Genomic DNA, 24,954 nt, shown 5'->3' on the forward strand with positions numbered 1-24,954 from the left:
CCTAAGCCACAGCAATAAAACAAGGGAAAGAAATGAAGAGTATCCAAATAGATGAGGAGGTCAAATCATACTTGTTTGCAAAAAACATCATTTATATACAGGAAATCCTAAAAACTCCATCAAAAAATCCTTAGAATTGATAAATTTATTAAGGCTGCTGGATATAAAATCAACATATAAAATTCAAAAGCTTTTTTTTGTTCTTTTATTGGTACATTTTAGGTATACAACACATTTACATTTCTCACTGGAAACTTGTAAAAGTTTGTAAAAAACATGTAAAGACATGATGCATCTTGGTTCTTATTTTTTCTCCATTCCTAGCCCTCCCTTCACCCCCTCCACCCTTCCCTATTTACAAAGACTTTATTTCCATTTTTTCCATTTCTCAGCATTTTTCCTTTCCCTTCTTTCCTTTCCCCTGCCCCTCCCACTAACCCTACCCCTTTGGACCTTTTCTTCCTATTTCACATTATCAATTATTCATTCTAATCATTGGTACATTTTAGGTAAACAATAAAATGACATTCATCACTGGAAATTTGCACCTTTACATCATCTCTCTTGGTTCTTACTTTGCACCCTTCCCCTCCCCTCCCTTCAACCCCTCCATCCCTCCTTATTTACAAAGACTTTGTTTCCATTTTTTCATTTTCTCATATTAATTCCATTCCCTTCTTTCCTTTCCCCTACCCCTCCCACTTCCCCTTCCCCTTTGCCCCTTTTCTTCCTATTTCACATTATCTATTATACCTTTTAGACCTTATTTACACTTTCAGTTTCTTACCTTAGAGAAACTATTCGGTATTTTCACGAGTGTCCTATTTATTTCACTTAAGAGTATCGCCTCAACGTGCATCCATTTAGCTATAAATGTCTCTAATTTCTCATTCTTTATGGCTGAGTAGTACTCCATTTTATTAAAAAACCACATTTTCTTTATCCAGTCTCCAGTTGATGGGCATTTGGGCTGTTTCCAAGTTTTAGCTATTACACATTGTGGTGCTATGAACATGTGTGCCCATATATCACTGTGGTATGATGCTTTAAATTATTTGGGGAAGATACCCAGCAGGGGAATGGCGGGGTCAAATGGGACTTCCAGTCCTAGTTCTGTGAGGTATCTCCATACTGATTTCCACAGTGCTTGCACCAGTCTACACTCCCACCAGCAGTGGAGCAGGGTTCCTCTTTCCCCACAGCCCTGCCAGCATTGGTTATTGGTTGATTTCATGATAGCAGCCATTCTTTCTGAAATGAGGTGGAATCTCAGCGTTCTTTTCATTTGCATCTCTCGAATGACCAGTGATGTTGAACATTTTTTCATGTATTTATTTGCTATTTCTACTTCTTTGTCTGAGAAATGTCTGTTCATTTCAGATGCCCATTTTTGGATTGGGTCTTTAAATTTGGGAGGTCTGATCTTTTTAAGTTCTTTATAGATTCAAGATAGTAGACTTTGTCTAAGGAATAGCAGGTGAAGATTTTTTCCCACATTGTGGGTTGTCTCTTCACACTGCTGGTGGTTTCTCTTGCTGTGCAGAAGCTTTTTAATAAGAAGAAATCCCATCTGTTGATTATTTGTTCTAGTTCACAGGAAACTGAGGTTCTGTGCATAAAATCTTTTCCTACACCAATGTCTTCAGGGGTTCTACCTAACATCTGTTCCAGCCGATTCAGTATTACTATTTTAATATTTAGATCTTTAATCCATTTTGATTTTAGTTTAGTGCATGGCAAGAACTATAGGTCTAGTTTTAATCTTTGGCAAGTTAAAAGCCAATTATTCCAGCACCAGTTATTAAAGAGGCTATCTTTTCTCCAGGGAAGGTGTTTGGCTTCTTTACCAAAGAGGAGATGGCTGAGCGTGTCTGGAGTTGTTTCTGCATCTTCTAGTCCGTTCCACTGGTCCTCAGGTCTATTTCTTTGCCAGTACTATGCTGTTTTTATCACAGTAGCTTTGTAGCATAGTTGCAAGATGGGGATTGTGATACCCCCTGCCATGACTCTGTTAACTATAAGTGTTTTTGCTATTCTGGATCTCTTCTTGTTCCAAATGAATTTTTGGATTGTTACCTCAAGGTCTGTGAAGTATGCTGCTGGGATCTCAATTGGAACTGCATTGAATCTATATAGTAGTTTTGGAAGTATGGCCATTTTCACTACATTGATCCTTCCTACCAAGGAACAGGGGATGGCTGTCCATTTTTTGATATCATCTTCAATCTCTCTTTTCAGAGTGCTAGTTTTCAGAGAAGAGGTCTTTGATTAGTTTCATTAGGTTGATTCCTAGGTATTTCAGTTTTTTGGATGCTATTGTGAAAGAAATTATTTGCCCTATTTCTCTCTCAGTGAGTCTGTTGTTCATGTAGAGGAAAGCTATTGTTTTTGTGTGTTGACCTTGTAACCAGCTACTTGACTGAATTTGGTTACTAAGTCTAGAAGACTTTTGGTGGAGTTCTTGGGGTCTTCAATAGACAGTATCATGTCATCTGCAAATAATGACAATTTGACTTCTACATTTCTGATCTTTATTTCTTTTATTTCTTTCTCTTGTCTAATTGACATGGTTAATGTTTACAAAACTATATTGAACAACAGTGGTGATAGTGTACATCCTTGTCTTGTTCCTGATTTTAGTGTGAAGGATTTCAGTTTTTTACCATTTAGTATGATATTGGCTGATAGTTTTTCATGGATGGCTTTTATCATAAATGCATGTTAGATTTTGTCAAATGCTTTTTCTGCATCTATGGAGATAATCATATGGTTTTTGTCCCTGGCTCTATTGTTATAGTGTATTACATTAATTGATTTTCGTACGTTGAACCATCCCTGTATCCCTGGGATGAATCCCACTTGATCAGAGTGTATGATCTTCTTGATGATCTTCTGCATTCTATTTGCCAGTATCTTATTGAGGATTTTTGCATCTATGTTCATTAGTGAGATTGGCCTATAGTTCTCTTTTTCAGTTGAGTCTTTCTCTGCTTTGGGGATCAAGGTGATGCTTGCTTCCAGGAATGAATTTGGGAGTACTGTTTCCCTTTCAATTTCACTGAAGAGTTTAAACAGTAGTGGCAGTAGTTCCTCTCTGAATGTCTTATAGAATTCAGCAGTAAAGCCATCAGGACCCGGGCTTTTCTTAGTTGATAAGTTTTTAATGACATTTTCAATTGCATTCGTTCATGTTGGGTTGTTTAAAATTTTTAGGTCTTCTTCATTCAACATTGGTAGTTCATATGTATCTAGGAATCTGTCCATTTCTTCTGTGTTGTCCATCTTATTGGCATATAGGTTCTGGAAGTAGGTACTGATGATCCTCTGTATTTCTGCTGGGTCTGTTGTAATTTCACCCTTTTCATTCCTAATTGCATGGATTTGGGCCTTTTCTTTCCTTTTTCTGATAAGGTTGGCTAAGGGTTTGTCCATTTTGTTGATTCTTTCGAAGAACGAACTCTTTGCTTCACTGATTTTTTGTATTGTTCTCTTAGTCTCCATGGCATTGATTTGTGCTCTGATCTTTATAATTTCCTTCCTTGTATGAGCTCTGGGTTTGTCCTGCTCTTCTTTTTCTAGAAGCTTGAGGTTCAGCCTTAGGTTGTTTAATTGGGCTCCTTCTGTTTTCCTAATATGTATTCACTGCTATGAATTTTCCTTGTAAGACTGCTCTCACTCTGTCCCATTGATTCCGATATGTTGTACTGTCATTGTCATTTAATTGAAAGAACTGTCTGATTTCTTCTTTAATTTCCTCTGTGACCCATTGGTTATTCAGAAGTGTGTTGTTCAGTTTCCACGTGTTTATGAAATTTTTCTAGCTTCTTTTGCTATGGATCTCCAATTTCATCGCACTATGGTCTGATAATATACAGGGGAGAACTTCAATTCCTTTGCACTTAAACATGTTCTATGGGCGAGTATGTGGTCTATTTTGGAGAATGACCCATGTGCAAATAGCGTTTTCTAAAATACCAATTAATAGAACTGCTCAGAAAGAAATCAAGTGACCAACTCTATTCACAGTGGCTACAAAAATAATATGAAATACCTAGGAACAAATTTAATCAAGAAAATGAATGATTCTCTACTAAGGAAAATTATAAAACACTGGTGAATGAAATTGAAAGAGATAACCCCACCCCAATGGAAACATACAACAGCCCAGCCTTGGCAATTTAGAGACAGCCTGCCTCTAAAGTATCTCTAAGTTCAATAGGGAAGGAGGAAAGGAAAGGAAGGGGAAAAGGGGTATAATAACCAAAACAACATGGCTTTGGCATAAAAACAGTCATGCAGGCCAAAGGAACAATATGAGAAAACTAGAAATAAATTCACGTATCTATAGTCAATTGAGTTTCAACAAAGGCAGCAAGGATACACACTGAACAAAACAAAGTTTCTTCAGGCCACAGATTTAGCTCAGTGGTTCCACTGCCTCCCCTGCAATAGCAAGAATCCAAGTTCAATTCCCAGTACCAAAAAAAAGGGGAAACTTTCCTTCAATAAATGGTACTGGAAAAACGTTAAATATGCAGAAGAAAGAAAGTAGGAGCCTATCGCTAACCATCTTCAAAAATCCACTCAAATTATTCAGACTCGAAACATAAAACCTGAAACTTCAAAGCTATTAGAGGAAAATATAGGGGAAATATTTTGGTACCTTAGTCAGGCAAACCACAATGAGATATCCTCTTGCTCCAGTAAAATGGCTGTTACATAAAAATATAAAGAATAATAAATGCTGGGAAAAATTTTGTACCACCTTTTCAGATAAAGAACTATTATCTAGAATATATAAAGAACTCAAAAAAATCAGATTCCTCCAATTTAAAGACACACTGCAAAAATGGGCATCTGAGGGCCGCCATTCCACTGCTCCCAGGGCAGAGGAGGTGAGCCAATCCCAGTGCACATGAGGAGGCTCCCTGGCTGGCACTCCACCGCTCCCAGGGCAGAGGAGGTGAGGCTCGAGGGCACCAGCAGCACCTCGCCCCACACCATGTGGAAATGAGACGACACATAAACAAGCCTCAAATGCAGACTTCCAGATCACCTACAGCAACCCCAAAGGGAAACGAGATGGCACACTCTTGATACTCAACCACCTGGACTCCTTGAACTGGCAACAAAAGAGGATCTGGAAAAAATGAAATCAAAAATAATTTCTCAGATAACAGCAAAGATTTTGCCCATACTGCAAGAGATGATTAATAAGTCTAGAGAGGACACAGATAAAAAAAATAGAGGATCTGAGGAACATGATGGAATCCCAACATGGGGAACAAATGCAATCCATAAGACAGATGCAAACAGATTTCCAGGAGATTAAAAACTCCATCGAAAGTCTGTGCAGCACAATGAACCAATGTGAGGATAGAATTTCACATTTAGAAGATAAGATTGCAATTAGTGACCAGGAAATGAAAAATTGCTTTAAAATTGTAAGGGACCACGAGAAATCAATCCAGCAGCTGCTAGACGATGCAAAGAAGAATAACATAAGACTGATTGGTGTCAATGAAGAAAGAGGAGAGAGTGCAGATGACATAAAAAACTCTTCACAGAAGTGATGGCAGAAAACTTCCCAAGGAGGGGAAAAGAACGTGACAAACAGATAAGTGAGGCATATAGGACTCCAAGCAGCCATGATCAAAAAAAAAATCTACACATAGGCATATAATAGTTAGGATTCCAGAAACCCAATAGAACAAAAAATTCTACAAGCAGTGAGAGAAAAGAAACAAATCACATACAAAGGAAAGCCCATCAAAATCACAGCAGACTTCTCAATGCAAACCCTTAAGGCAAGAAGAGCTTGGAGTGATGTATTTCAAGCCCTAAAGGAAAACAGCCTCCAACCCAGATTGATGTACCCTGCAAAACTATCTTTCAAAATTGATGGAGAAATAAGATACTTTCTTGACAAAGAGTACCTTAGGAACTTCATGAATACCAAATCAGCACTCCAAAAAATTTTAGATAATATCCTAGGAAAAGACAATGAGGATCACAACCCCAGGAAGCCCAGCAGAATGAATCCGTTGGGCATGACAAATTAAACGCAAAGGGGGAGAATCCAACAAAAGAAAAAGTCATGACAAGGCTTTTAAAACTTTTGACTTCATCTCCTTAATGAGTGTATACTTCAATCTTATTATTGTACTGATTAATATTTTTCTGATTCTAGAATTGCACACCATTCCTCGTGCTGTACTGGCTATTTATCATCTTCTTGTGTCTACTTTTTAATTGGGTTGTCTATTAATGAGCTCTAAGAATTCTTTATATATTCTGCTCATAGGTTATATGCATTGTAAATATGGTTTAAGGACTACTTTTCATTTTCATGATGTCATTTAAAGTTCTAAATTTTGATGGAATCTCATTTACCAATTTTTTTCTTCTATACATCATGTTTTTTGTATCCTAGGTAGTTCTTGCCTACCCTGAATTCATAAATATTTTCCCTTATAATTTCTTCTTGAAGTTTTATACTTTTAGGCTTTCTTATTTAGGTTCATAGATCCCTTCAAGTTATTTTCATGTACGGAAAAAAAGGGTTGAGGTTAATTTTTTATATACGGATACCAGGTGTTCTAGTGCCATTTGCTGAAGACACTATCTCTTCCTCGGCTCTTGAATCGAGTTTATACTCTATAAAATGCTAATGTTAAATAATCTTTCAAAACTCAGTAGACCATATATGTGTGGTTCTATTTCTAGATTCTCTGGTTTGTTCAAATGATCTATATGTCCTTCCTTACACTAACATTACCTTGATTACTGTAGCTTTAGAAGTAGTCTTAAAATTGGGTGCTAAACTTCTTCCAACACTGTTTTTGTTTTTGTTTTTGGCTCTTCTGGGTCCTTTGTACTCCTACATAACTTTTAAATTTCAATATCCAGTTCTTCATTTATAGCAAGTATACACAGACCTGAATTTTTATATATACCTTGTGTTTTCTAATCCTGCTAAATTCAAGTACAAGTTCTAGGGGATCCTAGAGATTTCTTAGTATTTTCTCTGTAGATGATCATTTCATCTACATATAAAGATTTTGCTTCTGCCAGGCCAATCCTATCCTAGTTGTGTCATTTTATTGCCAGACTATTTTGGTTTAAACCTATGTTTCAAAGTTTAATGGACAGATTAAGAGTAGGCATATATGCCCTTCTTCCCTACTTTAGGGAGAAAGCATTGTGTCGTCTCCATTCATAGGAGTTTTTGTTGGAAGTTTGGAGTACATGTCTTTGATCTGTTGAGAAGGTTCTGTTCTACTTCTAGTCTCCTGATAGCTTTTACCATGAACAGCTGTGGAATTTAGTCCAATACTCTTTCTCCAACTAGTGACAGGATCATATGGCTTTTGCCTTTCCTCTGTTAAAATGATTACTTTTGGGAGTGGATCTTCCAATGCTGAACCAACACTGCCATCCCTATAATAAAACCACTTTCTACATACTGCCAGATCTGACTTCTAACAGTTTGTTTTGTTAAACAAATTTCTATCTATGTCCATACTTTTTTCTTCTATTATCTTTATCCAGTTTTAGGATTAGCACAATGTTGAGTTCCTAAAATGAGGGGAGAAGTGTTCCTTCTCTTTTCTGCTTTAAATGTTTGATATAATTTATCAGTTAAAATGTTTATGAGCCTGCTGTTGTCATATAGGTAGGTTTTCAAGCTAGGAATATACTTTCTTTAATAGGTGCTATTCAAATTTTGTATTTCCTCCAGAGTTAATTTCATTAATTTGTCTTCCAAGGTACTTCTTAGCAGTTGTCAAATTTATTTCAAAAAAGATTTTTGTAATATGCTTTCTGTATCCTTTTAAATTCTGTAAAATCTGTGGTAATGTCTCCTAGATCTTAATATTGTAATTTAAAAAATGTATAACTGATATTGTGTAACAGGAAGAAAGGGTCTAAAAGAGCAGGGTAATTGTGAGGGGTAGGGGAAGGGAAAAAAGGGAAAGGAAAAAATATGAGAAGAGGAAAAAAAATGGAAACAAGGTCTCTGCAAATAGGGAAGGGAACAGGGGGTGAAGGGAGGGCAAGGGAAGGGGAAATAAAAATAAGAACCAAGAGACTCATGTAATGGTACAAGGTCCCAATGATGAATGTAACTGTATTTTATACCTAAAATGTACCAATAAAGTTAATGGGAAAAAAAATAAATAAAATAAAATAAAAACTAGACCTATATCTCTCGCCATGTACTAAACAAAAATCGAAATGGATTAAAGATCTAAATATTGAAATAGAAACGGTGAATCGGCTGGAAGAGAGGTTAGGTAGAACTCTTGAAGATATTGGTATAGGAAAAGATTTTATGCACAAAACCTCAGTTTCCTGTGAACCAGCACAAACAATCAACAAGTGGGATCTCTTCTTATTAAAAAGCTTCTGCACAGCAAGAGAAACCACCAGCAGTGTGAAGTGACAACCCACAATGTGGGAAAAAATCTTCACGTGCTGTTCCTTAGACAAAAGCCTACTATCTCGAATCTATAAAGAACTTTAAAAAAATCAGACCCCCCCAAATTTAAAGATCCAATACAAATATGGGCATCTGAAATGAACAGACATTTCTCAGACAAAATAGTAGTAATGTTCAACAATACTGGTCATTCGTGAGATGCAAATGAAAACAACGCTGACATTCCACCTCACTTCAGAAAGAATGGCTGCTATCATGAAATCAACCAATAACAAATGCTGGTGGGGCTGTGGGGAAAGAGGATGTGCTTCATTGCTGCTGGGAGTACAGACTGGTGCAACCACTGTGGAAATCAGAATGAGATACCTCAAAGAACTAGGACTGGAAGTCCCATTTGACCCTGCTATTCCCCTGCTGGGTATCTTCCTCAAATAATTTAAAGCATCATACCACAGTGATATATGTGCACCCATGTTCACAGCAGCATAATCTGTAATAGCTAAAACTTGGAAACAGCCCAATTGCCCATCAACTGGAGACTGGATAAAGAAAATGGAGTAATAATGATTTATAAAATGGAGTACTACTCAGCCATAAAAAATGAGATATTAGAGACATTTATAGCTAAATGGATGCACGTTGAGGCAATACTCTTAAGTGAAATAAATAGGACACACATGTGAAAATACTGAATAGTTTCTCTAGTGTGAGAAACTGAAAGTGTAAATAAGGACTAAAAGGTATAATAGATAATGCGAAATAAGACGAAAAGGGCCAAAGGGGAAGAAGGGGAAGTGAGGGGGGTAGGGGAAAGGAAAGAAGGGAATGGAATTAATATGAGAAAATGAAAAAATGGAAACAAAGTCTTTGTAAATAAGGGGGGATGGAGGGGTTGAAGGGAGGGGAAGGGAAGGGTGAAAAATAAGAAACAAGAGAGATGATGTAAAGGTGCAAATTTCCAATGATGAATGTCATTATATTGTACACCTAAAATGTACCAATAAAATAATATTAAAATATATATGGGCAGGAAATTTAGCTCAGTGGTTTTGCCGCCTGCTGTGCAAGCGCAAGGACCTGAGTTCAATCCCTGGTATAAAAATAAATAGCTAAATAAAATAACTAAATATATATATATATAGCCACTAAACTGAGTAAGACGTGATGCACAAGAAGATGAGAAAAAAAGAATGAGAAGATACTGGTGAGAAGGAAGAATAACCAAGAGATTGTGGTATTCCAAAAGTGAAGACAAAATTAAGTTTTACTCCTCAGAATGGTCAGCTGGCTGAAAAAATAATGGATGGTCAAGAAATATGAAAACCAAAGCTGGTTTGGGCAATATGAAATTACTATTGACATTGACAAGAATGATTTGATTTGAATGACAGGAAGAAACGAGTTTCTTCATATTCACGACAAAATTGTTACAAATAAGCAGGAACCATAAGTAAACTCTCAAAGACGTCATACAAACAACTCTGAAAGACTGCCATAAAGATGAACAAAGGCAGCTTATCCAGGCAGGCGGAGAGGACCTTGGTGCTGAGGAGCCCTGCTCCATCCCATCCTCGCCCGCCACCATCCCCCCACCCTCCTCTGGCCTCCTGGCTGTGCCGCTACCTAGTTCCACAATACAGAGCCACGGGGGTAATACAGGTCATTGTCCTGAGCTCCAGAAGATAAGAGCAGAAGTGAACAACAGAAACAGGGCCCCTCTCAGGCTCACTGATGAAAACTGAAGCCCACTGGAAAAATGAAGAGAATCCCTGCAATAAAGGCACACCAGACCACTGTACTTGGTAAGTTGGAGGGATCATCACCTCCCATCGGAACCTGGACTATCTTAAGAGGAAGGGCAGCAGAAACCTGCAGTAGAACCTTGCAGAGTTCAACCCTACAGGAGGACAGGGAGCTCAACTTCGGCCTTGGAGCCAGAAATCTGCCTGAATCTCACGCATCTACTGCTGGCTTGCTGAGACTCATTTACTTATATCTGCCTATGTTGCCTCTTATTTTTAATTTTATTGTTCTTTTTTTTTCCTCCCTCTCCCCCCGCCCCGCCCCATTGTTCTTCATCTCGCTTTTTGTTCCTGTTCTGGCCCTAATTCGGATTTCTTCTTTGTTTTTCTTTTCTCTTTTTCCTTCTCTCGATTGTCATTAGTTTTAAAGGAAAGTAAATACAGTTTCTAGCCTCCCAGTTGCTGTTAGGTTGTTCTGTTCTCATCTTTGTTCTTTCATTCTGTCTTTTCCCCTTGTCTTCAACAGGTTTTTAGAGTTTGCATGATCTTCCTGTGTCCTCTGGCATCACTGCTAACCTTCCCTTATCCTTCAACCTATCTATCCCTCCCTCTCCAAAGCCTTCTAACTCCCCATTCCGAAGGGTAAAGTTGCTATATTGAACAGTTTATTCACTATAAACATATGTTGGGTTGGCCCTCGATTTTTATTTAATTCACACAGTTAAATGTGATAGATTAATAACTACCACAAAATGTCATTTTCTAAGCTGTGCTTGATGCTATGGTGTTGCTGACTGTATCACTTGGGCTAAGCTGTTGTGATTGATCTAATCAGTTGTCCTTCCTGGTATAATGAAAATGAGATAGCCTCAGAGCCATTAGAGACATAAAACCTAAAGACCTGCTATATCTGGAAGACACCTCTGAGAAGCAATCATTCCATAAGGGTTCTAACTACAAGCAACAAAGATGCTTACAATAAGCAACTTCAAAATATCAACTCAGGAACTAAACCAAGGACAGTACCAAAAACTAAAATGAGAAGACATTTAAGCAAAGCATAAACTCACACTTCCACCCCACCAAGGCAAATTCTGGGGGAAACCAGGTAGAAAAGTCTGAAAATCAATCACCTGGACACCATGAACTGATAGCACAGGAAGTTAAAAAAAAGAGATGAAAGAGGCTCTAGAAAAACTAAAAACAGAAATAATTTCCCAGATAACTACAGAGATGGTGAGCAGAGTGAAAGACATGATTAGAGGCTCTAGAACAAAAACAGATGAAAAAAATAGATGAGCTCAGAACCATACTGGAAGCCATGAATGCCCAGCATAAGAAAGAAATGGAAACCTTGATCGCCCAACATAAGAAAGAAATGGAATCCATGAAATAGGTTCAAACAGACATCCAGGAGATTAAAAACACCATTGAAAGTATTCACAGCAGATTAAGGGAATGTGAAGATAGAATATCAGATATAGAAGACAGGATTATGGTTAATGACCGTGAAAACAGATTTTCCTTAAAAATAGTAAGGGACCATGAGAAATCAATTCAGCAGCTGCTAGATAGTGCAAAGAAGAATAACATAAGACTGATGGGAGTCCACGAAAAAGCAGGAGAAAATACAATTGACATAAAAAAATTGTTCACAGAAGTAATAGTAGCAAACTAGCCATGTTCAAAAAAAATCTGCACCTATATATATATATAATAGTCAAGATCGCAGAAACCCAACAGAAGAACAAAATCCAACAAGCAGTTAGAGAAAAGAAACAAATCACCTACAAAGGAAAGCCCATCAGAATCACGGCAGACTTCTCAACACAAACCCTCAAGTCAAGGAGAACCTGAAGTGAAATATTTCAAGCCCAAAAAGAAAATAACTTCCAACCTAGATGGTTGTATTCTGCAAAATTACCTTTCACAATCAATAGGGAAATTATAGATACTTCCACAACAAAGAACACCTGAGATTTCATGACAACCAAACCAGCACTCCAAACACTTCTAAACAATATCCTAGAAAAAGACAATGAAGGTTACAACTCCAATGAGGCCCAACACAGTGAACACACCAGGCAAGGCAAGAAACTAAAGGGAAAGGGGGAAAAATAGAAAAATAAAAAAGCCAACAACATGACAAGGATGAGTCAATATCTATCAATTATAATAATCAATGTTAATGGCCTCAATTCACCAATCAAAAGAAACAGACTGACAGAATGGATTAAGAAGCAAAACCGAACAATATGCTGTATACAAGAAACACACCTAACTCAAAAAGAAATTCATAGACTGAAAATAAAAAGGATGGAAAACAGTTCTCCATGCAGCAGGAACCTGGAAAAAAGCAGGGGTAGCTATCTTATTTGCAGGCAAAGTAGATTTCAAACCAAAACTAATTAAGAGAGACAAAGATAGTCACTACATCCTTGTGAAGGGAACAATCCAAGAGGAAGAGATGACAATCATAAATGTATATGCACCAAATACAAATATCCACATCTATATAAAGCAAGTATTAATGGACATGAAAAACCAAATAAGCACTAATACAACTGTGGTGGGGGACCTCAATACCCCACTGTCACAAATAGACAGATCATCTAGACAAAAAAATCAACAACGAAATTCTAGAACTGAACCAAGCTACTGAAGAAATGGACTTAATAGATGTTTATACAGTGTTCCACCCCACAAAATCAGAATATACCTTCTTTTCGGCTGCACACAGGTCATTATCCAAGACAGACCACAATCTAGCTCATAGGACATGTATAAGTAAATGTAAAAGAACTGAAATTACCCCCTGTAGATTATCAGACCATAATGCAATAAAATTGGAGATCAATAGCATAAGAAACCACAAAACACTCACAAACACATGGAAATTGAATAACACCCTCCTGAACAACCAATGGGTCACAGAGGAAATTAAAGAAGAAATTAGACAGTTTCTACAATTGAATGATAATGTCAGTACAACATACAGGAACCTATAGGACACAATGAAAGCAGTTCTATGGGGGAAATTCATAGCAGTAAATGCCCATATTAGGAAAACAGAGAGAACTCAAATAAATAACCTAATGGAGAAGCTCAAGCTTCTAGAAAAAGAAGAGCATAACAAACCCAAAGCTCGTACAAGAGAGAAAATTATAAAGATCAGAGCAGAAATCAATTCAATGGAGACTAAGAAAACGACACAACAAAATCAATGAATCAAAGAGTTGGTTTTTCAAAAGATTAAATAAAATTGATAAACCCTTAGCCAACCTTATCAAAAAAAGGAAAGAAAAGGCTCAAACCCATGCAATTAAGAATGAAAAAGGTGGGCCAGGGATTTGGCTCAGTGGTTTCACCACCTGCTGCACAAGTGCAAGGACCGGAGTTCGATCCCTGGTACCAAAAAAAAAAAAAGAATGAAAAAGGTGAAGTCACAACAGACGCAGCAAAAACCCAGAGGATCATCAATACCTACATTTCGAGAACCTGTACTCTAACAAAATGGACAACACAGAAGAAATGGACAGATTTCTAGATACATACAAATTGCCAAAATTAAATGAAGATATAGAAATTCTAAACACCCCAATTACAATGAGTGAAATTGAAAATGTAATAAAAAATTTACCAACAAAGAAAAGCTCAGGTACAGATGGCTTCACTGCTGAATTCTACAAGACACTGAAAGAAGAACTATCACCATTACTCTTTAAACTCATCAAGGAAATTGAAAGGGAAGCAAGGCTTCCAAATTCATTCCTGGAAGCAAGTGTTACTTTGATTCCAAAACTAGGGAAAGACACATCCCAAAAAGAGAACTACAGGCCAAACTCCCTAATGAACACAGATGCAAAAATCCTCAACTAGGGGCCAGGGATTTAGCTCAGTGGTGCCGCTGCCTGCCTAGAAAGCGCAAGGTCCCGAGTTCGATCCCTGGTACCAAATAAATAAATAAATAAATAAATAATTTTTTAAAAAGACGTCAACAAGATACTGGCAAACAGAATACAGAGGGTCATCAAGAAGATCATACACCCTGACCAAGTCGGATTTATCCCAGGGATGGAAGGATGGTTCAACATTTGTAAATTAATAAATGCAATACACTATTATCAACAGAGTCAAGGACAAAAACCATATGATCATCTCAATAGATGCAGAAAAGGCATTCGACAAAATCCAACACTCATTCATGATAAAAACTCTACAGAAAATTGGAATAGAAGGTCTTTATCTCAACCTGATTAAGGCTATAAAAAACCAACACCCAACATCATACTAAATGGTCAAAACCTGAAAACTTTCATGCTAAAATCAGGAACAAGACAAAGATGTCCACTATTACCACTCCTGTTCAATATTGTTCTGGAAACATTAGCCACAGCAATTAGAAAAGAGAAAGAAATAAAAGGAATAAAGATAGGAAAGGAAGAAGTTAAACTGTCATTATTTGCTGACCATATGATACTTTACATAGAAGACCCAAAATACTTTGCTAAAAGACTTCTAGACTTAATTGACAGGTTCGGGAGAGTAGCTGGATACAAAGTCAACACTCAAAAAACAACAGCCTTTTTATATATAAATAATAGACTCACTGAGAGAAATTAGGGAAACAATTACTTTTACAATCGCATCCAAAAAAATGAAATATCTAGGAATCAGTCTAATAAAGGAAACAAAAGATCTCTACCCTGAAAACTACAGCACTCTGAAAAAGGAGATCGAGGAGGATATAAGAAAATGGAAAGACATCACTTGTTCCTGCATAGGAAGAATCAATTTAGTAAAAATGGCCATAGGTCCAAAACTACTATATAGATTTAATGCACTGCTGATTGAAATTCCAGCAATATATTTCACAGAACTACAGAAGGCAATCCAAAAATTCATTTGGAAGCAGAAGAGACCTAGAATAGCAAAAGCAATTCTAGGCAACAGAGACACAGCAGGGATATCACAATCCCCAACCTGAAACTATACTACAAAGCTACCATGATAAAAACAGCGTGGTACTGGCAAAGAAACAGACCTGAGGATCAGTGGAATAGATTAGAAGACACAGAAACAACTCCAGACATACTCAGACACCTCATCTTTGACAAAGGAGCCAGCCACCCTCATTGGAGGAAAGATAGCCTCTTTAATAAATGGTGCTGGAAAAACTGGATTTCAACCTGCCAAAGATTAAAACTAAACCCATACCTATCACCATGCACTAAACTTAGATCGAAGTGGATTAAAGATCTAAATATTAAGACAGAAACACTAAACTTGCTGTAAGATAAGTTAGGTAGAACTCTTGAAGACATTGGCATAGGAAAACACTGTATGAACAAAACCTCAGTAGCACGGGAACTAGCACAAAGCATCAACAACTGGGACCTCATCTTACTAAAAAGCTTCTGCACTGCAAGAGAAACCACCAACAGAGCTAAGAGACAACCTACAATGTGGGAAAAAAATTTTAGCAGCTGTACCTCAGACAAAGGACTACTATCTAGAATATATAAAGAACTGAAAAAAAATCAGACCCTCTCCCCAAATTTAAAGACCCAATTCAAAAATGGGCATCTGAAATGAACAGACATTTCTCAGACAAAGAAGTAAAAGTGGCAAATAAACACATGAAAAAATGTTCAACATCACTGGTCATTTGAGAGATGCAGACGAAAACAACACTGAGATTCCACCTCACCCCAGAAAGAGTGGCTGCTATCAAGGAATCAACCAATAACAAATGCTGGTGGGAGTGTGGAGAGAAAGGAACCCTTCTCCATTGTTGGTGGGAGTGCAGACTGGTGCAACCACTGTGGAAATCAGTATGGAGATACCTCAAAGAACTAGGACTAGAGGTCCCATTCAACCCAGCTATTCCCCTGCTGGGTATCTTCCCAAAATAATTAAAAAAGAATTAAAAGAATCATGCCACAGCGATGTATGTGCACCCATGTTTATAGCGGCACAGTTTGTAATAGCGAAAGTTTGGAAACAGCCCAAGTGCCCATTAACTGGAAACTGGATAAAGAAGATGTGGTTTTTTTTATAAAATGGAGTACTACTTAGCCATAAAGAATGACAAACAGAGACATAGCTAAGTGGATGCATACTGACGCCATACTCTTAAGTGAAATAAATAGGACACACATGTGTAAATACCAAACAGTTTCCCTGGTGTGGGTAACTGAAAGTGTAAATAAGGATTAAAATGAATACTTGATAATTTGAAATAGAAGAAAAGGTCCAGAGGAATAGAAGAAGTGGGAGCAGAAGGGGAAGGGAAAGGAGGGAAAGGAAAAATTATAAGAAAAGAAAGAAATGGAAACAAAGTCTTTGTAAATAGGGAAGGGGGGGATAAAGGGAGCACAGGGGAATGGGGAAAAAATAAGAACCAAGATACATCATGTACAAGTACTCAATGATAAATGTAAAAGTACTGTATACCTAAAATGTACCAATAAAGGAATTTATTCAAAAAAAAAAAAAAGATGAACAAAGACACTGTACAGTAGCCAAGAGGGAATGTCTGAAGAAGAAAGATTATCTGTGTTAAAGAACACATTTATACACTAACAGAGGGATTTGTTGAGATGGGAAAATTCCTGGTAAAGAAAAATTAAAAAAAAAAAATAAAGCAGACTTTTAAGTCCACAACAGGTGAAGAGAAAAAGTAGAAACCAGTATACACACAGAGGAGTTGGTCTCAGACGGCTGCCGAGATTCTTAACCCCATTTTACCAAGAGGAAAGGTAGAGTATTCAGGCAGAGATGTAAGGAAAAAAACAGTAGATTTGAAGGTGAGTGAATGTGGAATTTCTTTTTCCACTGAAACAAGCAAGATCATCAGCTGAAGAATAAAAAATGGGAGGAGGTATTTGAGGTTTGAAGGGCAATAAGAAAGTAAAATTAGTTGTCTTCAATATTGGAAGAAGAATTTTCTAAGTAAAGGCAGAATGAATGGAAAGCAGCAATAATGACCCACTCGAGATTTGAGGTCACAGACTTAAAATGAAATCACCCAGTAAGAGTATACATTTTTTTTACAGCTGTGTTTAGCTGCTAGAATGTAAAACCTGGGCTGCTGGAAGAAATGAAGGTGTCTAAAAGAATGACTACCATGATCAGTCAGAAGACCTGAGCTAGAAAAGGAGTAATGAACCCCCACTGACAAGATCACCAAACTAGAGGTTTCCATATGGCTAAAGAATTACTGTTTGTGGATATTAGGAGAAAGTAAGCTTGAAAAGGAAGAGGTAGGATGGTTAAATTGAGATTCTTGGACATAAACAGCAATTGTCCTAGTGACTGGTACAATGACAAAAGGTAAAGTAATGACCATAGAAATGAGTGAATGGGGAGAAATGGAGAAGAATTTTTGAGAAAATCAGGAAGCAAAGAGGTCAGAATGTTGAAGAGATTATCACAAGGATAATAGGAGAAGCATAGGAGAATAAAATAGGCAGGTGCTGGGTGGGCATAGGCACATGCACCTGTAATTCTGGCACTCTGGGGTCTGAGGCTGAGGTCTGTAAATTCAAACCCGGCCTGAGCAACTTAAGTTACCCAAACAGACTGTCTCAAAATAAAAATAAAAAAAACACAAAAGGGCTAAGGAGGTAGTTTAGTGGAAGGCCCTGGGATCAATCGACCTGGAGGGAGGGTGAGGAGGAGGGGAAAGGAAGGGAGGGTGAGGGAGTCTCAGAGGAGGCAGATGCTAACTCTTGAAGAGAATCTGGTCTGATACCATTGTTTTAAAGTAGTTTATAAGTAATCATCATGTTGAAACTGTAGTTTAAAGTTTGAAATAGACTTCACTAATAAATTACTATGTACAGTACAAAAAAATCCTGCCAAAAAGGACTAATAAAGTTTATATAAATTCAAGTTTATAGTAATGTGATAATAAAACAATGAATTTAAAGAGTTCTGAACTTCCAAGCTTCACTTTCTTGCTCTAACTAGACTATCAGAAAAAAGCACAAGAATTGCAGGCTATTTAAAGATTTTCCAGAATTACAGCTATAATTATAGCTATAACATACGTGACAACCATAAAGCATTTTTCTGGAAAAATGTATTTTAAAAGATAAAGCAATTTTTAACTTTTCTCTAAAAATTGTATGACATTCTACAACCATCAATATGATCTTCAACTTCAGAAAGAAAGCCTAACACTATGTCCAAGTCCTATCCAACAACTGTTTCAAATATCACCAGAGACTGTCTCTAAATACAGCGTACAACTCAGTCCCTTTGACAATTACATCATTAACCTTCTGTAAATTTTGAACAATCTACACTTCCTACCTTCTGCAGATGCACAATACACATAAGCTTACTTGAAGGCACCTCAAAGTCTAACAGACCAGAAACTATTTGTTTAACTTAGTATTTCATTTGGTAATGAAACCTTTTTTCCTCTACATATGTATCAACAAAAAATGCTTTAAATACTTGAGGTGCAGAACTGAGTCATTGCATTAACAGTCTAGAATTATTGTTTCTTCAAGTTTTAATTCTGCTGTGATAAAAACACATATACATAAATATTAATTCCTACTAAATCAGGGAAAAGTTACAGCAACTGTTTTTCACTTTGTAGCTTGCTATCAAACTATTCAGGCAGATGAGAGTTTTAGAATTCGGTATATAGATAAATGCCAATTCAAAACATTGCTATATAAATGCTAAATGCACAGTTTACATAAGGCCAAGTTACTATGTACATTGCTTTTAAATCTTAGGAAGTGAGGATACCTGTTTCCACAATATTTTCTGTTTCTGTTGTCTCCAACCCATCCATGCTATCCTCATCTTCCACTGTAGTTTTTCCTCTGCTTCGAGGCCTATAAAGAAGAGAAATGCATATATTTAAATGCTGAGTGTTAAGCCTTATGTAGTATTTACACTCCACATAGAGCACAATTTGAAAGTTTACAAATTGAATAATTTAGGCATTCTCAAGCATTTAACAATATTAAACAGTAAATAAGAGCCTTCATAGTCATTTTTTCCCTTAAACTCAGATGTGAGGACAGGCCCCAGTTAATGTATTTGTGTCATCATAACTCTCTCCTTGAAGCACTCCTCATTCTGGTCAAAGAAATATTCAGATAATTTCAGAGCTTTAAATTATTGTACTTTTCAGCCAGGTTTGGTGGCACACACCTGTAATCCTAGCACTCGGGAGGCTGAGGTGGGAGAATTACCTTGAGTTTGAGGCCAGCCTGGGCTACATGAGTTGAAAGCCAGCCTGAATTATATAGCAAGGCTCTGCTCAAAAAAGCAAAAAAGTGGGCCAAAGATTTAGGTCAGCGGTGCCCATCGCCTGCCTTGCAAGCGCAAGGTCCTGAGTTTGATCCCCGGTACCAAAATTTTTTTTTAAAAAGGCAAAAACGTAAATTATTACACTATTTTTAAAATGGCAGGCTCTGTAGCAAGGGATGCTATGGCACTGCATGCAAGTGTTAATCAGCCAACTGCTTTTTTCAGGAAAATTCCCTGGACTGCAGCATCAAATGAGCTCAGAGAACACTTTGCTCAGTTTGGCCATATACAAAAGTATGCTGTTCCTTTTGGTAGAGGCTGGCTTTCACAGAAGTATGGGTTGGATTCAGTTTTCTTCAGAAGAAGAGCTTCAGAATGCAATGCAACAGGAAAATCAAAAATTGATGGAGCAAAGGTCCACACTCAATGTTGAAGACCAAAAAAACTTCGCAAGGGGATCAAACATCTGATGAAGAGAAAGATTTCTGAGACGATTACTGTCCATTAACTAAACACACACAAAAAAGAAAAAGAAATTGTTGTTCTATTTAAAACGAAAAATACAAACGAACTCAGAATTTTATTTATAAAATTCAAATAAAAGATTAACAATATTAAAAACAGTTACTTTTTAAACCTTGTTTTGAAAAGAGTTAACCAATATAAGCCATAAGGAAATATAACAATATATTAAAAGTTAAAGTGATCAAAGTCCAAGTAGTTTTATAAGTGAATTACTGCAAGCTACCAAAAAGTCATCTCCAGAGCCAGGGATTTAGCTCAGTGGTTCCGCCACCTGCCTTGCAAGTGCAAGGACCCAAGTTCGATTCCCGGTACCAAAAAAAAAGTCATCTCCAAAAAATTGTAAAAACTATGTATTTTTTTTTTTTTTTTTGGTACCAGGGATCAAACTCGGGTCCTTGTGCTTGTGCAGCAGGCGGCGAAAGCACTGAGCTAAATCCCCGGCCAAAAACTATGGATTTTTAAAAAAATTAAGTTGATATGATCAGAATACAAAGGTGATTTAACATTAGAAGTTTGTTACTATACCCTAAAAGTCAAACAGCTAAAACAGTAACCTTCCAAACCTCATGGGGAGGCAGAACCAAATTCAGAGACTACAAAACTTGGAAAATGGAAAAATGGTGGTCAGGGAAAAAGCATTCTAAGATTGATTTTATTGTTCACAGAAATAAGGGAAATAATAATCTTTAGATCTGACTAAAGATAAGTGAGGTACAGTGAAAAAAACTTTATTTAGTTATGTTTTTAAGTCTGAACAACAAAAACTTGAAAACAGGAAAGGAGAAAGAAGTATTTCATTAATTTCTTTTTTGCAACTACTTTTTAAAAATTAATATGTTTGCAGTACATGCAGTTTACAATCATCTTGGGGAGTGAGTATATGTACATAATACAGTTTGGGTTTTTTTTTTAACTCTCCTTCTCTTCCATCTCCCTCCTTCTCTTAATCCCCTTTCCCCATTTTCATTATTAACCTGATCTCCCATTTATGACATATATTTTGTACATTCATTGAGATTATTAGGTTCCTGTACGTGGTACATCCTCATTCTACTTGTTTCCCCTTCCTCTTCCCCTCTCCTCTCACCCACATTTACTTGTATCCCTTCCCATTTGCAAGAGATCCATCTCTTTAAAAAAAAAAAAAAGAGAGCTCCATCTCCTTGTATCCTATCCATCCTTTATTGTGCTCTTTCTATATTGGCTTTTTCAAATGAGAGATTCTGTATAGTATTTAAGCTTGTGTGCTTGACTTATTCCACTCAACATTATGCATTCTAGTCTGAAATTGAGAAAAAATGGTAAATTATAAAGAAGTGCTGAGAGCAGCCAAAATAAATAATCAGCTACTAGATGACACTAAAAAGACCAACCTGGGCCAGGGATCTGGCTAAGTGGTTCCGTCCCAAATTCAATCCCCCATACATAAATAAATAAACAAACAAACAAACCTAGGCTGATTGGAGTTAGAGAAAAGCTAAAAGATAACACAGATGGGATTATTAATATGTGTACAGAAATCATACCAGAAAATTTCCAAAATATGAGAAAAGTTCAATGTACAAGTGAGGCTACCAGGCCGGGGATTTAGCTCAGTGGTGCCACTCACTGCCTGCCTCACAAGCGCAAGGTCCCAAGTTTGATCCTCAGTATCAAAAACAAAACAAAAATAACAACAACAACAAAAACAAGTGAAGCTACCAGAACACCAAACAACTATGATGAAAAATGAAGCTCACCAAGATATATCCTTATTAAATTGCCAGATACCCAACCAAAACAGAATTCTAAAAGCAATCAGACAGCCGGGCATGGTGGTGCATGCCTGTTAATGCCAGCATTTGGTAGGCTGAGGCAGGAATATCTCCTCAAGTTCAAGGCCAAGCTGGGCTACATAGTGAGTTCAGGGTCACCATGGACTATATAGTGAGACCCTGCCTCAAAACACATACAAACACACACACATGCACAAGAAATTCATCTAATCCAAAAAGATATTCATAGACTAAAAATCAAAAGGATGGAAAACAATATTTTATGCACCAAGACCCCAAAAACAAAGTAGGGGTAGCAATTTTAATCTCAGATATAGTAAACTTAAGGCCAAAACTGATTAAAAGAGACAAAGAAGGTCACTACATACTGGTTAAATCAATTTCTACAGCGAGCAAAAAGAGAGAAAATGCAGTTAACAGAAATAACATGAAAAGATAAAAATACAAATATAAATTTTCACCAAAAAAATGATAAAAGGCTGAAGTCATCTCTAGAGAACGTAAGAGAAATTTACATTATACAAAACAAACATTTACATAACAGCAAAGACACTGATGACTGATCATTATGCGAAATTAAACATGCCACTCTCAGAAACTGATAGACAAAATAGCATGGTTAAAAGCACTTTAAACAAGTATCTGGATAACTTGTTTATCACAAATTCATAGGTCACCCTACCAGTCCTCCCTGTATCTGATTCTATTCAAACAAGGAAATAAATATTTCAAGGATCCCTTGGTTTAGAAACCTGGGACCAATATAAGCACTAAGGACAGAGAGGTGATATTCTTAATAGCCACAACATGGCTGCTACAATAGGGAGTGAAACAGGAAATTAAGGAGATATTATAGGAGCAATTTTTACTTTTAGTATTTCTTTTACAATTCTTCATAATAATTAATATCAATTTTTAAAGAAACTGACAAATATATAGCTTAGCTATTGCTTTCTCACTTAATCTTCTGGATCAATGTCCTGGTCTACTCTAAATTTCTCTCTGATATCTGATCACAGTCTACTTTTTGGTTTTTTTTGGCACCGGGGATCAACTCAGGACCTTGTGATTGAGAGACAGGTGGTGGCACCACTGAACTAAATCCCCAGCCCTGTCTACACTGCTTTTTGACACAATTAGCTTTATTTCAGACTTGTTTCATCTAGCTTGTAATCTCTATCAAAATATTGGTTTTGCACTGTTACTTTACCCCTCAACAAGATATTTTACTCCTCAACAAGAATTTTTACTTTAATTTTTGCACTGTTTTTTCCTCCTTTCATTTGTCCTCTTCTTGGCTTAGAGATCAGTAAGACATGTTTCTTATATTCATCAACCCATCAAAATTCTTTTCCTTCTGGCTAATGGACCACCTTATCAAACATAATATCCTTTTCAAATTTCTCGTATTTCATTCATCTCTTTATAACTGCTGCTGACTGGCTTCTGATATGTGACTTCTGGCTAATCACACACTAATTTCTCAATGCATAAGATAATGGTCATACTTCTCAAACCCACATCAGTTGCCAAGTTGCATATATTTCTTATATTTCGATATTGACTCAGGTATTTCCAAATTATAGTCTTTAACATAAGTTTGAAGTCTAATTATATATGACAACATAAAGTTTATTTCTTTTAGACCTTTGAGTTTCTTTCCTATTTTTCCTATTTCAGCCCTTTCATTTTAGTTTTTTGAGGCAAGGTCTCACTGCGTATGTTTGAAGCTGGACTCAAACTTGCTATGAAGGCCAGGTGGACCTAAAAGGAAACATGAATGAGAGAAATGGAAAGTATTAAAAATAAAAAGAGCTCACTGAGATAACAAAGATAACATCTAAATAGAGACAACAAAAGAAAATCTCACTGACCTTAAAGTCATTTTTTAATTATTCAAAATAAAAGACAAACTGAAAAATGACAATCATAGAGCCACGGTGCCCTTAGGACAACAGAAACCTAACAAGTGTGAGGCTGGAGTTAGAGGGAGAGGGGAGAAGAAAACTATCTAGTGAAATAACAGCTGTACATTTTGCAAACTGTATATTCAAACTGCTGAAAAAGAATAATAAACAGAAAATGTTTTAAATTCACAAAAAGACATACTCTGTACAGAGTAACAAATATGCACTCACTGCAAGTCTCATCTGAAACTATGTGAGTCAGAAGACAAGTAAAAAACATTTAAAGTACTTGAGGGAAAATTACAAAAAAAAACCCCTGTAGACACTAAACAAAAACCCAGCAAATAGGTATTCTTAAAAACAACACTGAACCACTGTTTCATCAACAAAGCCTTATCTTATTACAAGATCAGTTAGGGAAATTCCTCAGACAAAAGGAAAGGAGTACCCAATAAAATCTTAGATGTACAGAATAGAAATATGGATGTAAATTTAAAGATTTTTTTCTCACTTCTAAATTTCTTGCCTATTTAAAGCAAAGACAATCATTGTAGCAAGTGCTAAGAAATACATAAAATTAGCACGTACAACAACAATTGTTCAAAGCATAGGCCAGAAAAAGCCAAAGTGTACTGATACGTTACATTTCAAATGAAAAAATGTTTCTTGAAACTGAACTCTAAGGATTTAACATGCACAATGTAATCATGTAACTACTTAATTTTAAAACAGGCAAAAAAAAAAAAAAAAAAAATACATACAGTTTTTTGGCCAAATGGACACATAAGAGAATCTGAAGAAACAATCCAAAAGAAAGCAGAAAAAGGAAGAAAGTAAGACAAATTTGAGAAAATTAAGAACTGGAAAGCAGATTTGTGCGCCCACGCACACTCGCAACCTAAGCACAACCATTAATAAAGAGTATCAGATTAAATTTTAAAAAGCAAGACCCATCTACATGCAGTCTTTAACATACACGTTTTAGATATACAAAGACACAACACAGGTAGGTATCAGCACACACACGAAAAAAGACAAAGACATATCATGACAACACTGAGCAAAAGAAAGCTAGGCATGGAGCTATAATTCCAGCATCCCTAAAGCAGGATGATCATGAGTTTGAGGCTAGCTTGGACCACACTGTGACACCACATCTCAACAAAACAAAACAGGAAAAGAGGAACTCTCCCAGTTAAGGCAGGAAGACAGATTCACTGTGCATTGGTGGGGCCAACCTGAGCTACATAGTGAGGTACTGTCTCAAAAGAAAAATCAAACAA

General features: G+C 36.7%; 1 protein-coding gene across 30 annotated transcripts in view; it reads right to left on the reverse strand.

Moving 5' to 3' along the window:
* Positions 1-24,954, reverse strand: part of Kmt2c (lysine methyltransferase 2C) — a 268,017-nt gene that overhangs the window by 172,569 nt on the left and 70,494 nt on the right. For 26 of the 30 annotated variants that reach the window (XM_087207697.1, XM_087207695.1, XM_087207696.1 and 23 more), the window contains one exon: positions 18,955-19,043. In XM_087207697.1, coding sequence (XP_087063823.1) covers positions 18,955-19,043 — 89 coding nt within the window. Of the gene's footprint in view, positions 1-18,954; positions 19,044-19,406; positions 19,998-23,411; positions 23,527-24,954 lie in introns of those variants that run through there. The other 4 variants (XM_087207703.1, XM_087207700.1, XM_087207701.1 and 1 more) reach the window with 3 other exon arrangements.

This window comes from Heterocephalus glaber, unplaced genomic scaffold (assembly GCF_053883595.1).
Source record: "Heterocephalus glaber isolate CG9 unplaced genomic scaffold, H.glaber_assembly_v1.0 deba00000818, whole genome shotgun sequence".
In the NCBI taxonomy this organism is placed as follows: Eukaryota; Metazoa; Chordata; class Mammalia; order Rodentia; family Bathyergidae; genus Heterocephalus; species Heterocephalus glaber.